This window comes from Punica granatum, chromosome 8, assembly GCF_007655135.1.
Source record: "Punica granatum isolate Tunisia-2019 chromosome 8, ASM765513v2, whole genome shotgun sequence".
Taxonomy (NCBI): domain Eukaryota; kingdom Viridiplantae; phylum Streptophyta; class Magnoliopsida; order Myrtales; family Lythraceae; genus Punica; species Punica granatum.
In genome coordinates, this window is record NC_045134.1 from 17115823 (window position 1) to 17132054 (window position 16232).

At 40.7% G+C, this 16232-nt stretch overlaps 1 protein-coding gene across 12 annotated transcripts; it reads left to right on the forward strand.

Annotated features, from left to right (window-relative positions):
• The first annotated feature begins 1237 nt into the window (after positions 1-1237).
• LOC116187235 (pentatricopeptide repeat-containing protein At4g21300) lies at positions 1238-11501 on the forward strand. 12 transcript variants are annotated; one of them, XM_031515884.1, is made up of 6 exons: positions 1238-1424; positions 1979-4690; positions 5505-5584; positions 5703-6213; positions 6300-8591; positions 9145-11501. In XM_031515884.1, exon 2 carries the CDS (start codon positions 2036-2038, stop codon positions 4589-4591), a length of 2556 nt encoding a protein of 851 aa, XP_031371744.1. In that variant the 5' UTR covers positions 1238-1424; positions 1979-2035; the 3' UTR covers positions 4592-4690; positions 5505-5584; positions 5703-6213; positions 6300-8591; positions 9145-11501. The 12 variants fall into 12 exon arrangements, with proteins under 12 accessions (XP_031371744.1, XP_031371749.1, XP_031371741.1 ...); XM_031515889.1 differs by having other exon boundaries at positions 5505-5610; positions 5703-5782; positions 5914-8591; positions 9145-11483; XM_031515881.1 differs by having other exon boundaries at positions 5703-8591; positions 9145-9702; positions 9840-11483.
• The last annotated feature ends 4731 nt before the right edge of the window (positions 11502-16232 follow it).

Consider the following 16232-nt stretch of genomic DNA (forward strand, 5'->3'; position numbering starts at 1 on the left):
GTTTCGAGAATAATATTTTATAGGAAACTGGATTCCCCATTTTTCTTGTTTGGTGACACATAAAAGTGTTTCAAGAGGAAAGCACTTTCCTTTCGACCAAAAATCTAAGAAAATAAGTTTAGAAAATGAATTCCAGAAATTGCTTTTCCTACTCACCACTCTTTCTCTCTTCACCTTACACTTTTTTTCTTCTTCTCTCTTCAAATTCTTCTTTAATTTTCAACTCACTACTTAACCTTGGTCGTGACCTTAGATTGTGTTTGATTACTCCAACTAAGTGTTGAAATTAAGTTGAACTAAGCTTGTTTGATAAACACAAAATAAAGTGACTTAACTTAATGAGTAAGTCAAAAAAATGCTGAATGGGTAAGTAAATAGGAACTTACATAATCATTCGGTGTTTTTTGCAAAATCTCTCAACTGAAGGACAATTTTATCATATTTGCGGTGGTACCCTTAAACTTTTGCATAATTTGCAAATCAATTCATTTGTGTTTTTACAAGATAAAGATAGAAAGAGAGAGGGGAGGGGCATCAGTCACGGGAGACGCTAGCGGCACCGTCACCGGTAACCACCTCCACAGAGGAGATCGCCGACGAACTCAAAAGATGCCGACAACCTCCTCTAGCCGAGATCGAAGCCATCACTCCTTGATTTTCCTCCTTCAAAGAGAGAGAGGGAGGGAAATCGAGACGATGTTGGTCTCGATCCCGGTAACCACCTCGACAAATGTGGTCGTTGGCATCCTGTATGCTCGTTGACGACCTCCTTTGTGGATGTGGTGGCCGGCGATGCCACCGCCAGTGCCCCTCCCTCTCTGATCTGAAAACCCTCGATCTTTTTTTCTTTTTTTTGCAAGTTTCAATTTTTTTTAATTTTCTGAATTTAAAAAATTGAAATAAAATCTGAGCAAAAGTGAAAAGATGTTAAAGTATTGGGCATTTATATAAATATAATTTCAGCCGTTATAATTTTTACTCAAGCACTCTTCACTTAATCAATTAAGCACTTATTCTATTTAGATCTTAAATCTTCGAAACTTCATTTTCAACACTTAAAATTAAGTCCAAATAAACACAACTTTAGTTTACTTAAAACAAACTAATGCCATCCACAAATTGCCATAAACTGTGTCGTAGAGAGTAAAACACTAAGAATTTGGGTCATACGGAAATAGCTGCAAACTGAAGTAGCAAATTGAAATGCTGAAGAACTTCTGGACATAAATTAATTAGAAACCGACCAAGCCGAACTCGCTCGCCCTCCGCTCCGTCTCCGTTCCTAGCGAAAGCAGCGGCGCTTTTCTTTCATTTCGTCTTCTTCGTTCATCTTTGTTCGCAGCTCTGTTAAGAGGGGATCTTTCCAGGGCCATGGAAGCGACTCGTCTCAGCTCCTTTTCACCTTTCATTCCATAAGCACCTAGGTAGGTTCTCCTTCCTCTTCTCTTCTTTTCATTGGCGCATTTCGTTCGAGCATTGACGAATTACATTATGTTAAGACAGCTGCTTTGTTGAATCCTGTGTTGTCGGTAGTGTTTATGGCTTATGTGTTTGTGCATAATTTGCTAGACGAGACCTTGTAAATTTTGGGTTTTGGCCCATTTGCTGGCATAGGAAATTGGCCGAGTTCACACAGGGAAATTTGGGAATTGCTTGTAGGCGTTTTCCGGTTCTGTGCTAGCTTTTGGAGCTATATGCTATGCTTGTTGTGCAAATTTTATGCTGTTAGTGCTGATTTTGCCAAGAATTCTGTGTTTGGTGGGCTTGAATGCGAATAGTGGCAGGTCTTGTGGCATGAGGTGACAAAGTTATAGAACCTTCCTAGCCATACAATCTGTGTAAGAATTGCGCAAGCAGGCGGTTGGGATCTGAGTTACTTATGTGATTGACAGTTGCTTGAGTGTGATTTTCTGAATGAAATGTTTGGGTGAAAACACGGGATATGCTTGCTGTTTTTGATTGTGATGCATTAATGTAGATTGATGTCACGACGCCAGCCATGTCCAAGGATCGTGGCTGGATTTCATCAGGCTAGATGTGCATGGATGCGTTAACTACAAGAGCACGGAGCCCCTTCCTCTTGTTAAAACGCTTCGTAACGGCCGTTGCCTGCAGTTTTGAGCCCTCTCTTCCTCAATCAAATTCGCTTTTCCTGCCACATCCTGAAGAGCATTCAGTTAGCCGCTTTGCATTGCTGCTGCAATCTTGCTCTGGCCCCTCTGACCTCCAGCTGGGCCGAAAACTCCATGCTCAAGTCATCACCTATGGGCTTAAATCCAATGCCCTCATTTGCTCAAAGCTCTTGGGAATGTATGTTCTCTGCGGCAGCTTCATTGATGCCACGAGCATGTTTTATCGGATGGAAATTCAACATTCTTTGCCCTGGAATTGGATGATCAGAGGATGGACTATGTCTGGTCAGTTCAAATTTGCCCTGTTGTTTTACTTCAAGATGTTGGGTCTTGGTATCTGCCCTGACAAATACACTTTCCCCTACGTGGTCAAATCTTGCAGTGGATTGGGGAGTGCTGTTATGGGTAGATTGGTCCATCAAATGATTCGGATGATGGGTCTTGAAGGTGACATGTTTGTGGGCAGTTCCTTGATCAAGTTATATGCTGAGAATGCGTGTATTGATGATGCCCGACTATTATTTGATATAATGCCAAATAGAGACTGTGTCCTGTGGAACGTGATGATATATGGTTATTTGAAAAATGAAGATTATATTAATGCCATTGAGGTGTTTTTAGAGATGAGGAAGAGTGGGACGAAACCCAATTCAGTGACATTTGTGAGCACTCTATCAGTTTGTGCAACGGAAGGAATTATTAGGTTGGGGACTCAACTCCATGGGCTCAGTGTAATTTTCGGCTTTGAGACAGACCCGCCTGTAGCCAACACTTTGGTGTCTGTCTACTCAAAATGCAAGCACTTCATCGATGCTCGTAGGGTATTTGAGACCATGCCACGAACTGATGTGGTCCTGTGGAATGCAATCATTTCTGGGTATGTGCAGAATGGAATGATGGAACAGGCCCTTGATTTGTTCAATGAGATGATTGACCTTGGCATCAAACCTGACTCAGTGACCTTCTCTAGCCTTCTCCCTTCTATTGCTGAATCAACAATTCTAGAGCTTGGTAAGGAAGCTCATGGATATATTGTACGGCACGGAGTTCCTTTGGATGTGTTCTTGAAGAGTGCACTTATTGACCTTTACTTCAAGTGCAAGGATGTGAAAATGGCAAAGAGGACATTTGAACAAACGAGCTTAACCGATATTGTCATCTACACGGGAATGATTTCGGGATATGTGCTCAATGGCATGAACATGGATGCTGTTGAGACTTTTAGGAAGTTAATGGATGAGGGAAAACGTCCAAATTCGCTTACTTTGGCCAGTCTTTTGCCTGCATGTGCGGGTTTGGCCTCTCCGAGACTAGGGAAGGAAGTGCATGGCTTTGCCCTCAAGAATGGAATCGAATCTCGATGTTACGTGGGAAGTGCGATTTTGGATATGTATGCGAAATGTGGAAGGGTGAATCTTGCTCATAATGTCTTTAAGAACATGTCCCAACGGGACTCTGTTTGCTGGAATTCAATGATAACAGGCTATTCCCAGAATGGGAAACCTCAGGAAGCCATCCATCTTTTTCGACAAATGGGAGCTGCTCAAGGAATTAAGTATGACTGTGTCAGTGTAACATCTGCCCTCTCCGCCTGTGCTAGCTTACCTGCACTGTATTATGGGAAGGAGATCCATGGCTACATGATCAAGCAGCCGTCCTGCTCAGATATTTTTGGCAAGAGCACCTTGATAGACATGTATGCAAAATGCGGAAATTTGGAACTTGCACGTCGTGTGTTTGACCAAGCAGAAGAGAAGAATGAGGTTTCCTGGAACAGTATTATTGCAGCCTATGGGATGCACGGTCTCCTCAGCGAATGTCTCTCTCTCTTCCATAAAATGTTGGAAAACTATATTCGGCCCGATTATGTGACATTTCTTACAATAATATCAGCTTGTGGTCATGTGGGTGAGATCGACCAAGGGATTCGTTACTTTCATTTGATGAGGGACAAATACAGGATTCTGCCCAGGATGGAGCATTATGGGTGCATGGTGGACCTGTTTGGGCGTGCCGGTCGTTTGAAAGAAGCCTTTGAGACCATAAAGAGCATGCCCTTTCCCCCAGATGCGGGCGTGTGGGGGACCCTCTTGGGAGCTTGTAGGGTTCACGGCAACGTGGATCTCGCTGAGATAGCTTCAAGCCATCTCTTCGACTTAGACCCGGAAAATTCTGGCTATTACACACTGCTATCAAATGTACATGCTGATGCAGGCCAATGGATTGGGGTTCATAGAGTACGACACTTGATGAAGGAAAGAGGACTTCAAAAGATACCCGGGCGTAGTTGGGTAGAGATTGACAACGTTACTCACATTTTTGTTGCTGCAGATTGGACTCACCCGCAGTCAGGAGAAATATATTTCGCATTGGATATTCTTCTGCAAGAGCTCAGGAGAGAAGGCTATGCACCTCAACTTTGTCATCTAAGGAATCCACAAGCTGAGGAGATCATTTGAGCAGAACATGTTTGAGTTTTGATGGGTCCAATTGCCTGGGAAAGACAAGTGATATCAACTTCGAAACTTCAGAGTAAATTGCACGAGACTTTTTAAGTGGTAATGAAGACCTTGAACAATGAACTTCACTTTTTCCCCAAAGATTGTCATTGAGAGGAATTTTTTTCAAGGCAAGATGATGACACAATTGGCCTATAATTCTCAAGCAAAATTAAATTGTATTCTTGAATTTGTTGAGTTGGAGGGAAAATGCATTGGTAATGTATATTTGAGTATGAGTTGCCAATTTACATATCTGTCATTCCATTTAGAGCAGTTTTGACTATACATTTTTTCTGCCATATGATTAGTCTTTTTTGGAACTAGTTCATTTAAAGTGGGTGGATTTGGGCAAGGGAATGCAAGGAAACATTGGGGTTGTAGTGAAACAGGACAAGGGATGTCGGAGACTTCTTAAAATAACCTCAATTCTAGGGACTAAAACTAAAATAGTAAGAATCACCTTTCAATTGTTTATTATAGATGATACAAAGAAACGGAATGGTAATGGCAAATATATATTAAAACAAGCATACTTTCGACTTTTAAGTCATTGAAAAACCTGTAATCATCAGCCGAGTCCATGCCATATTAACTTTTTAAAATATGTAAGATTTTCCTAATTCTGGTTGTATATACGAACCAGCTGATTCGTCCTGGTTTTGCGGTGAACCATCCAGTCAGTACTGTCCTACCAGTTCTGCATATGGGTTCGCATTCAAGACTCATACTGGAGGCAAGGCTGGTAACCTCCAGTCAAACTGATTACTCCAGCCCAGTTCTATCAACTATGATGTAGTTATAACTCAGTCTGCACTATTTGTTATCTGACCGATGTGAACTTGTCATAATTATGATATAATTGGATTTTCAGGTTCTCTGTGTTCTTTTTCCGTTATTGGTGAAGCTGTGGAAGTCTTGGACGGCCATGACAAGATTAGTTACAGCCTACAGGTGTGAAAACTTATTAATTTGGAACAGTAAGAAATTTCTTGCACTTTGTGGGAGTTTTGTTTCTTTCTCTACGACTTCGATTGGCATGATTTTAAAACTTGTTGGTTCTTTCCTGCAGATGGATCTCTCTAGGAACAATACTACAGGCTGTGATATTTTCATACTTCCACACTCAAGCTATGCAGCCAGTAACTGCCAGTAAGGGTGCTCTTTCTCTAGTAAACGAGAAATTTGGAGAGAGGAAAAAAGGAAACCTTGAGCAAAAATCACTAGTGCAGTGGCTTATACTTGATTATCAAAATAACTCTTTCTTCCACCATTTTGTGAAGATTGGGAATGCTCAGAAGTCTAAATACCATTAGAGTTCTTTTGAATGAGAGGGTGAAACTCGAGGATGTTGGTGCTATCAAAGAAGCAGCAGCACAATTTTATAAGACATTTCTGGGAAGTGCTGATCCATGTGTTCTTTGGGATGTTGATCTTAATGGCGTTCTGCTGCAAAGGTTGTCCGAAACTCAGAGGGCTGAGCTGGATCTGATGTCACATTTAAATAGATCAAGTTGGTATTATTTTCTAGGTCTGGTAATAGATCACCAAGCTGTGATGGTTTCACAGTTCAGTTCTTTAAGGTATTATGCTTACTACTGGGCAATCTGTTGTTTGATGGAATTAAACTTTTTTTTTATTTTTATTTTTTTCACGGGAGGCTTCTCAGGTAGATGGACTCCGCCATTTGCACTCTTGTTCCTGGAAACAAATTGCTAATATTATGGACTTCAGGCCTATCTCTTGTTGTAATATTCGTATAAATGCATCAGAAGATTCTTGCTAATAGGAAGAAAGCTGTATCGCCTAGTTTTATCAGCTGGAATCAAAGTGCTTTATTTCTATGGCCGGAAAGGAGTCGGAGGGGGAGATACTTTATCACCGTACTTATTTCTTTTGGTAATGGTGTGCTTTCTCGACTGTTAAATGCTGCGGCTGTTAGGGAAAATCTGAAATACAAGCCAAGGGGCAAAACGGTTCAGCTGACTCATTTATGCTTCGGAGATGACCTTTTCATTTTTGCTGATGGTTGCATGCATCCTATCTCAGCAATTATGGCGATTCTGGGAGAATTTTGTCAGCTGTCTGCTCTGAAATTCAATCCAGTGAAGATTAAGAACTTTTGTGTTGGAATCTTGGAGGCTAAGGTGCAGGATATTTTCAATGCGTCTCAATTTAAAGAGTTATCTCTCTATAAAGTATTTGGGGTTCCCTCTTGTATCTGGCAAACTTTCTTCTTATGAGCGTGAAATTCTGATGGACAGAGTAACTGCTAGAATAAGGAATTGGTCGGTTAAGTATCTTTCTTATCCTGGTAGACTTCACTTTCTGGATTCTATTTTCTTTAGTATGACACATTATTGATGGTCCAGTTACATACTTCCCGAGAATGTTATCAGACGAAGTCCAACAGAAATGCAGGTCTTTCCAATGGAAGGGGAGGAGTTCCAAGTCTAAAGGCAGAAAAGTGGGTTGAGCTGATTTTTATATGCCTAACAAAGAAAATGATCTGGGTGTCAAGGACTTGATCCTATTTGGAATATGGTTGCTGTAAAGAAACCTTTGCAGCTCAAAAGAAAGTCTCTTTGGTCTGTATTGTCTCCAAGTAACGGTTCATGGTCTTGGAGGAAACTTTTGCAGCTCAGGGAGATCTTCAAGCCATATATCACCTTCAAGATGGGGGAACAGGAGCAATATATCTTGTTGGCCTCTCTTAGACTAGGGAAGGTAGTGCACTGCTTTGCTTTCAAAAATGGGATCGAGGGCCGGAGTTACATGGGAAGTGTGATGCTGGACATGTATGTGAAATTCGAAAGGGTGAATCTTGCTCATAATGTTTTTACAAATATGTCCCTCAGGGACACTGTTTGCTGGAATTCAATGATAACAGGCTACTCGCAGAATAGGAAACCTGAGGAAGCCATCAATCTTTTTCCAGCAGATGGGAGTTGATGAAGGAATTAAGTATGATTGTGTATGTAACATCTGCCGTCTCCGCTTGTGCAAGCTTACCTGCTCTCTATTATGGGAAGGAGAGCCAGGGGCTACATGATCAAACACCCCCACTGCTCAGATATTTTTGGCAGGAGTACCCTGATGTTTTGGAAATTTGAAACTCACATGTCACGTGGCTTTAAGTTGATACTAATAGCTAAAAAAAAAAAATTTACTAACCAATTTATCAGGCAAGCATAAATCTTCTCTGGTAACCGTGGGGTCTTATCAGTTGAAGTTTGGGAATGATAGGATTATTCAGAAGCCTTTAAAAGTCTTGCTTGTTACAATATTTTTTGGAAACATGTATATATATATTTTTTCCATATATATATATATATGTATTGCTTCTTCTCAGTTCCCTAAATTGCATTCTTGCAACTTCTTATCCTAGGTGATAGCTACATTGAGAAAAACTAACATTCATGAAATTTTTTACATTCTCACTCTTCACCGATTCTGGTAAAAAAAATTGAACTTCCAAGGCCGCCATTTAGCTTAATCCTTGCTTCTTAATTTTCTTCTTGTTTGTTTTCAGTACGAATCAAGGCATCTTTGCAATTTTCATGTATTGCTGGATTGTTATTTTTGATGCTTCATTGATTGTTTCGCTACTTGTTCTTGTGAGTTTGGTACAATTTTTGTTAAGGTTGGACACAGCCATCTCGGGATCTCGGGATCAGCAAAGCAGGAAAGCAGTGAAGGTGGCAGGCTTTTCAAGTTGATGGCCCGAATACTTCTCCTAAAGGTGGCAAAATGGAGAAATCAGTAACTTCCAGTACCTGATGCATCCGAACACCTTAACGGGGCGGGGATACAGTGATCTTACGCAATATCCATTACTTCCCTGGGTGTCTTGCTGATAATGAGAGTGAAAACTTGGATTTGTCCGACCCAATGAATTCTGTAGGCTTGACAAGCCAATGGGTTGCTAATCACCAGAAGGAGAAGAAGAGTTTAGGGAAAGGTGGGCCGCAATACTCATCCTTGCTTAAAGCATTTATAGGAATGATGAATACGTAGACATCTGTAAGTGTCGTTCATAGAAAGCTATCTCATAGTAGTTAATATATCATAGTTTCTAAGCAAATTGCAGCTTCTTGGACTGGATCAACCTGATAAGAGGACCCCTATTACAATTATATCCGTTAAACCATCCATTTTTGCTTAGAAGTGGTCCTGTTATATTTTTATGTTATTTTTTTATGAAGCTAGTTGAAATAATTGAACCATCAGTTTTGCAGGTTCAATGTTTGGTGTAGCTCTGACAACTATGGTTTATTGACCTATTAATAGATAGTAATAGGGCATGTTTACCCCTTTTGACCGTAGAGATTCAAAATTGCAAAATTCCTGAATTGAAGCACATCGATTGACAATGTTTACCTCTCCCATTTTCATCATTATCAGTTTATAAGTTCCCACCCTCTGATGCTTTTGAGCCCTTCACTCATGAAATTTTGATTTTTTGATTGACATGTTATACCACCACTGATCATGTCATTTTCTTCTTGTTGCAGATACGAGAGCTGGGATGATCCTGAAATTCCTAAATTTCATTATGGTTCTCAGTATTCAAGTGCTGGGATTGTTCTTTTTCACGTGCTTCATCTTCCACCATTCTGTGCAGAGAGTTAGAAGCTACAAGGTTGTCAATTTGACCATGCTGATCGTATCTTTAACAGTATAAAAGATACTTGGTTAAGTGCAGCTGGGAAGGGTAACACGTCTGATGTGAAGGAACTTATCCTGGAATTCTTTTACATGCCTGAGTTCCTAGAAAACCGCTTGGGAGTGAAACAATCTGGAGAAAAGGTTTGTGTAATTTCTCTGAACATTTGATTGACTTATCCTTGGCAGACTACATCATTCTGCTGTTTGCTTAAAAGCATCATGTTTAACTAATCCCATTCTTGTTGATGGATTTTCATGTGAATGAGGTATTCCTGCCTCCATGGGCCAAAGGAAGTGTGAGGGAGTTCATTAGAAAGCACCGAGAAACACTTGAATCCGATTATGCTTCAGAAAATCTTCACCACTGGATAGACCTTATCTTTGGGTACAAGCAGAGAGGAAAGGTGTGCATCCACAATCTCTACTTTTCAGATGTAGTGCTAGATTTGAGATCAGTTGCCTTGTTGATATTGTAGTAACGTTTGCGTTAGGAATATTTATGACGGTATTGTTTTGTTTCCTCATTATGCTGCTGAGGAAGCTGTGAAGGTGTTCTACCATTACACCTACGAGGGAAGTGTGACATTGACTCGGTCACTGACCCTGCGATGAAAGCCTCCATCCTTGCCCAGATCAATCACTTTGGGCAGACTCCTAAGCAACTCTTCTAGAGTTGACCGGGAGCTCCTCCCGCACCCACTTAAGAACTCTGCACATTTCATCCCTGGTGAAGTCCCCAAGATCTCGTCTCCAATCACCCAGATTGTCAGCTCCCATGACAAGATCCTTGTTGCAGGAGGAAACACATTACTCAAACAGATGACTTACACAAAGTACGTAGCATGGGGATTCCCGGACTGGAGCCTGTGGTTCATGAGCTATGACCAGGATCGTCTCCTCTCAATCCATGAGAACATCCATGGAGGGAAGCAAATTCAGTGTGCCAGTGATCTCCTCGATGGGCAAATCCTTGTCACTGGGGCTGATGACGGTCTAGTCTGTGCCTGGAGAATTAGGAAGGAAGGCCCTCACCTAACCCGGCAATTGGAACTGGAGAAGTCCCTATGCACCCACAAAGGGAAGGTGACGTGCTTCCATGTGAGCCAGCCTACATGCTGATTGCTAGCGGGCTGCATGACTGCACTGTGATCCTTTGGGATCCCAGCACACTGAGTTTTGTCCGGCAGTTGCCAGAGTTCCCATCCCCTGTCTCAGCAATCTATGTAAATGACCTCACAGGGTAGATTCTCACTGCAGCTGGAGTTCCCCTCGCTGTTTGGAGCATCAATGGAGACTGTCTAGCAGCAGTCAACACTTCGCAGCTACCGTCCAATTATATCCTCTCGGTGACGAGCTGTACATTCTCTGATTGGCAGGACACAAACTGGTACATGACAGGGTACCAAAGTGGGGCTGTTAAGGTCTGGCAGATGATCCATTGCTCTGATGTTGAGATTGAGCTGCATGGGAAGAGCTCGAGCAGTTACAGAGCTGGTGTCATATCTTTTGGGGATCGTGCACCTGAATACAGTTTAGTCCTGCGTAGGGTCCTCAAGCACCATAAGCATTCCGTGACTGCTCTCTATCTCACAAACGATCTGAAGGAGCTGCTAAGTGGGGATTCGGGCGGCTGTCATGTGAGAGAAGCGACTTTTGAGTTTTGATCGTTTTGGTAGTGGCAGATCTTCATTTTCCTTGCCGCTACTCAGCTCGGGTTCCTGAAAGACTGCCTTAGTCCCATAGAAAGAGGGGAAAAGGGGAAGTAAGTCAAAAACGGCGTGGGGTGGTTACAGGAGAACAGGATCTGGAAGGGCAGAAATTGCTTGATGCTCTGGAGCTTCTCTTGAAGTTCGACTTAGAACTGACATAGCTGGGCTACGCTAGCAGAGAAGGATCCGTCAGACATTCGACTGCATCCACAAGAAAGACAATCGTCAAAATGGTGGTTTTATTATTAAGCAAGGAAGTGCAGGGATGTTTCCGGTTTTTAACAGGCGAACATCCGCCGAGAATGTTTTATGGGATTTTATTTTGTTGGTTCTTAATTTCTAGTGTAAATGGGGAGATAGGTTTCTTTTTTTCTTTTTTCTTTTTCTTTTCCTCTCCCCCCTCCACCCACTCCGGTCGGCGTAATGTTGTATAAGAGAAAGGTGGCGTATCAAATGCAGAAGACTATTCTTGATTAGAAAAGATGTCATTCAAATATTTAACACTACTCGTGAAGCTCATGCATTGCACGGGATAGTTTCACTAATTTGAAAAGAAATTACAAATAAAATTTTGAAAGAGAAATTGCATCGTTTAATATAAATATTTTGTCACGTATAAAATTATACATCAGTTCAGGACTGAAAATGATGCCTCGAGAATGAGACACCCAGGTTAAGCCAATAAAAAATATTTCAGTGTAGGCTTGAAGATAAATTTGTTCAGGTGAATTTGGACTTGGGATGGTAGAATGCAGTGGGAATAATTTGAACGACCATTCTCTTCAAATTGAACATGTCGCTGTTAAACAGACCAAATCATCATGCATATATATAGCTCCCCATCTTGTACAGTAATATATCTCGAGAGATCCATCATAGACATGTCTCAGGTTCCTCGTATTAAACCAAAAAAAACTCGAATCCTTCGATCAAGCAATGTCAAGGAGAACTTAAAAAGAAAATAATAATAATAATAATAATTAAAAATGAAACTCAACAAGAAACATACTTTCCCATATATGGGGTACATTCCCACATATATACAGTAGATTCACACATACATAGAGTACATACTAACTTACTAATCACACTTTCTCCCTGATGGCCCTCCCTCTGGGAAAAACCTGTTACAAAGGGCCCTATACTCGTCTAAAATCATAAATTGTGCTCAACCTATAATAGAAATGCTCATGATAATAGTTGAGCTCATTAAAATTGAAATCATGTATTTTCCAAGCTGTAATGCCTTTTCAACTCCTCCAGGGCTCTCTCCATTACGTCATCCTCCGCAGCCCCTGTGGTCTCTATACATGCATGAGCTGCCTAAGTGAATCAACACATTTCGATGACGGTAAATAGTAAGAATTGCCCATACCGATTTTCCCCTTAATCGATTTCATATGTATATATTGGTTTATGCATATTCAACGTAACCGTTATCCTTTTCAGTAACTCACTGAAATCTATGAGAACATGTACTGTATTATCCATCTGCTACAAAAAAAAAATAATGTAAATAAAGAACAGAAAAGTGCAAGGTAGCACATATGTCATGATTTTCACTTTAATTTAGAAAATGTAATGGTTCATTAATAGCAATTCATTTTTTGGGTTGATTATAGAGATCACATACAGAACTGAAGAATAAACATGGATGAAGTGGACAGGAAATCTACCATCATTCAAGCAAAGAAGGCTATTATTGTGGGCTATTTATTATTCTCATTTCCAGGTTTGTACCCTCTATCTACTTTGAAGAAATATTTAGGAAAAAATCATCCAAAGGAAGGTGAAAGCGAGAAAGTTTTATTTGTTTTTGTATAAGAACAGTATATATTTATAACTATTCTATAGAAAGAAAAAAAAACCTAATTTTAATGGAAATGGGATTACTTTTGAGAAATCTTGTCTATCTGCGAGAGTTTTATTTTTTTTTGTATAAGAGCAGTATATATTTATAACTGCTGCTAAGTGCAAGCCAATTCTGCAACCAAGAAAAGATTATAATTGTTTTGCGTCTAAAGATGAATCATTAGGAGAAAAGATTTTGCTGAAGGGTCCATTATGTTGGAAACTTTTGTAAACAGCTGAAGGTTATACATACATGTTTAAAACAAATTTATTACTTCTTTTTTTTTTGGTAGAAAGGAAATAACATTAATCAAATGAACTTAGTCCCCACCATATCCGTGGTGTGGTCTCGTACAAATCTAGGGGAAGAAATCCCCATTGTATCATAAGTTACAAGAGCTGCCATGTCTGATGGTGGATTATCAAAGTACATGAGGTCTTGACCGGTGTCTCGTCCAATCCGTGCAAGAGCATCCGCCACCTTGTTCCCTTCACGATAAACGTGCTGCACCCGAAACTCCCGGAAGTGTCTCCCGAGTTCCCTGCAATCATCAATAAGAGGTTTTAGTAAGAGATTATCTTGAGATGACCCCCAGATTAGTTCCACAATCACCTTGGCGTCTAACTCAACCCAAAGTGACCGGATACCCAGGGATTTGGCCATAACAAGCCCCTCACGTATCGCCCACAATTCTGCCACAAGGCTGTTGGTCGTTCCTAGAAACAGAGCAAAGCCTCGAATCCAACGACCTAACTCGTTTCTCAAAACCCCTCCAGCCCCAACGTGGCCTGGGTTCCCCGAGGCCGACCCATCTGTGTTAAGCTTCATCCATCCCGAGGCCGTTAAGTCCAGGCAATGTTCACAGAATGAGTCATCCGAATAACCGTACTGGACAAGAGTGCTTGGAACTCTGCTGATCTGCAGAGACAAAGATTAGGAAGATTTATGGAGTTTGAAACTCTTTGAAATATAGTTTCATTCCGTTTCTTCCAAATAAGCCAAAGGGCTTGTGGGAAAATAATGGACCATTTGACATTCTGTTTGTGGCTTTCATAAGCCTGACAGTTTGCCTTAATCCAATCATAAATAGGCAATCTGAAAGTGCTCCGCTTTGAGAGAGAGACTTTCAAAGAATTCCAGAAATCCATTGCTACCGGGCATTGTCTGAGAACATGGGAGACATCCTCAACATGATTATGAAAAATGGAGCAAGTAGGAGTGATTCTCATGCCCCTATGATGCAACAAGTTTGCAGTAGCAATTTTCTCATGACAGCAGAGCCATAGGAAGTTGATAATCCTTGGGTGAGAGAGAGTTTTCCAAAGCCACTGCCACTCTTTATCAGGGACCTTAGGGTCCCACCCACAAACCAGTTCATAGGCTGATTTGGTGTTAAACTGGCCATTGCTCGAGTAATTCCACACTTAAATATCCATTGAATGGTTCCCAATAGACCTTGGGACACTGAGAATAGCATCGCGAATCGAGTTAGGGATATGAAAGGAGATATTTCCCCAGTCCCATGATCCATCTTGTTTGAGAACATCAGCCACATAAATGTTATTTTCCCTTTCAACTAGAGGTCCCGAGATAAGTGACCTTAGTGGTCCAGCATCAACCCAAGTATCAAACCAAAAGTTAACTTCTTGACCACCTCCAATGGCCCATTTAGTACCCAAGCTACAAACAAAATTATCGTGCTACAGGGCCAATCTATTTAGGGAGCACCCTTTTCCAGGTCGAGGCCTTACTCAAAAGTTATGACGTAAGATGCGAGTCCAAGGCCTGCTGTCTTGTTGGACTCTCCAAGCAAAACCCCCAAGCAAGGCCAAATTACGGCCCTCCGCACTCTTAATACCCAAACCCCCACTTTTTTTTAGGAGTGTAACTGTATCCCAACCCACTAAGTGTAGTTTCTTTTTTTCCTCCGAAGAGACCCAAAGGAAGTTCCTGTTAAGACGATCAAGAGCTGCACACACATTTTGGGGTAGAAGTGTGCATTGCAGAATATGGGAAGGAACTGCATTTAACACAAAATCAATCAAGACAACACGACCAGCCATGGATAGGAGCCTAGACCTCTACCCCTCGAGTCTATCTTTCACTTTATCCACTAAGAAACTAAAGGAACTGGACTTAGTGGCCGACAAATCTATGGGAAAGCCTAGATATTTCCCTAGACTAGAAGCCTCTGATAGCCCAAACAGACTGTTGACTCTATTCCTCGAATTAGGCAAAGCATTACGAGAAAAAACATATCCGAGATTTCGCACTATTTACCTTTTGTCCAGATAAGGAACATAAAAGATCAAGTAGGTTAGCCATAGAAGAGCAAGTATGATCATCCATCTTCCCGAACAAAATGATATCATCCGCGAAAAACAAGTGTGAAATGGTTAGAGAAACTCTTGAAAGACGAAACCCTTTCAAATTTTCACTTTGTACTTCCTTGTCAATCAAATGAGAAAAATAATCCAAGCGCAAGATAAAGAGATATGGAGAAAGAGGATTCGCTTGATGGAGTCCTCGAGATGGGAGAAAGGAAGCTAAACGGCCCCCATTAAAAAGCACATTCACTTTGGATGAAGAAATACAATGCATAATAAGCTGAATGATAGACTCAGGGAAGTTAAAAAAATGCAAATTTATTACTTCATCTAATAGAAGAACTTACAACTGAGATATTCTCCTAACGCAAGTTTCTGCCTCTTCTCAGGGACCGACGATTAATAGCGGACTGCAAAACTGTGGCGGTCTTCATGCATATTGAGAGAATTTATGTTACTTGGCACTAAGTGGACATGTGTCACCATATGGAGCCAATTAGTTGTAGATATATGCAATTAATTATTCAACTTCCTCAATCTTCGTAAAGTATAAATTTGTATGTTATTTTCCGTGATATGTAAATTGATTTTTAAAAGTTACTCTTTTTAGATTATATTGGAGAAAACTATATTATTGTTTGTGGATATAAGGGAATTATTAAGGGGAAAAAACGTGAGAGTTGCTTAATAACATCTACTCCCCTTCAATTTGCTGGAAACTGCAACCTCATATTGGTCTTTATATATATATATATATATATATATATATATATATAGATATAGATATGAGAGATGATGAATAAGTTTGCTGTTTGCTCTGTTTCTTTGACACTATTTGTATGCAAGTTCAATTGGTACCATCACTTTCTCCCGTTTTGCACCCCGAATCATTTGAACAATTAAGTTTAAGACGACAAGCTTGCATTGATACAAGTACGAGCAATTATCGGTCTATCAATAACATATTTCATGTTTACATTAAACGACAATTCTATTTTCTTTATGCTGCCCAAAAAAAAAAATGCAAACTTCATGCGCCAGGAACC

Coding starts and splice junctions, on each gene's coding strand:
- LOC116187235 (XM_031515884.1), top strand. CDS start 2,036: ATGTGCATGGATGCGTTAACTACAAGAGCACGGAGCCCCTTCCTCTTG.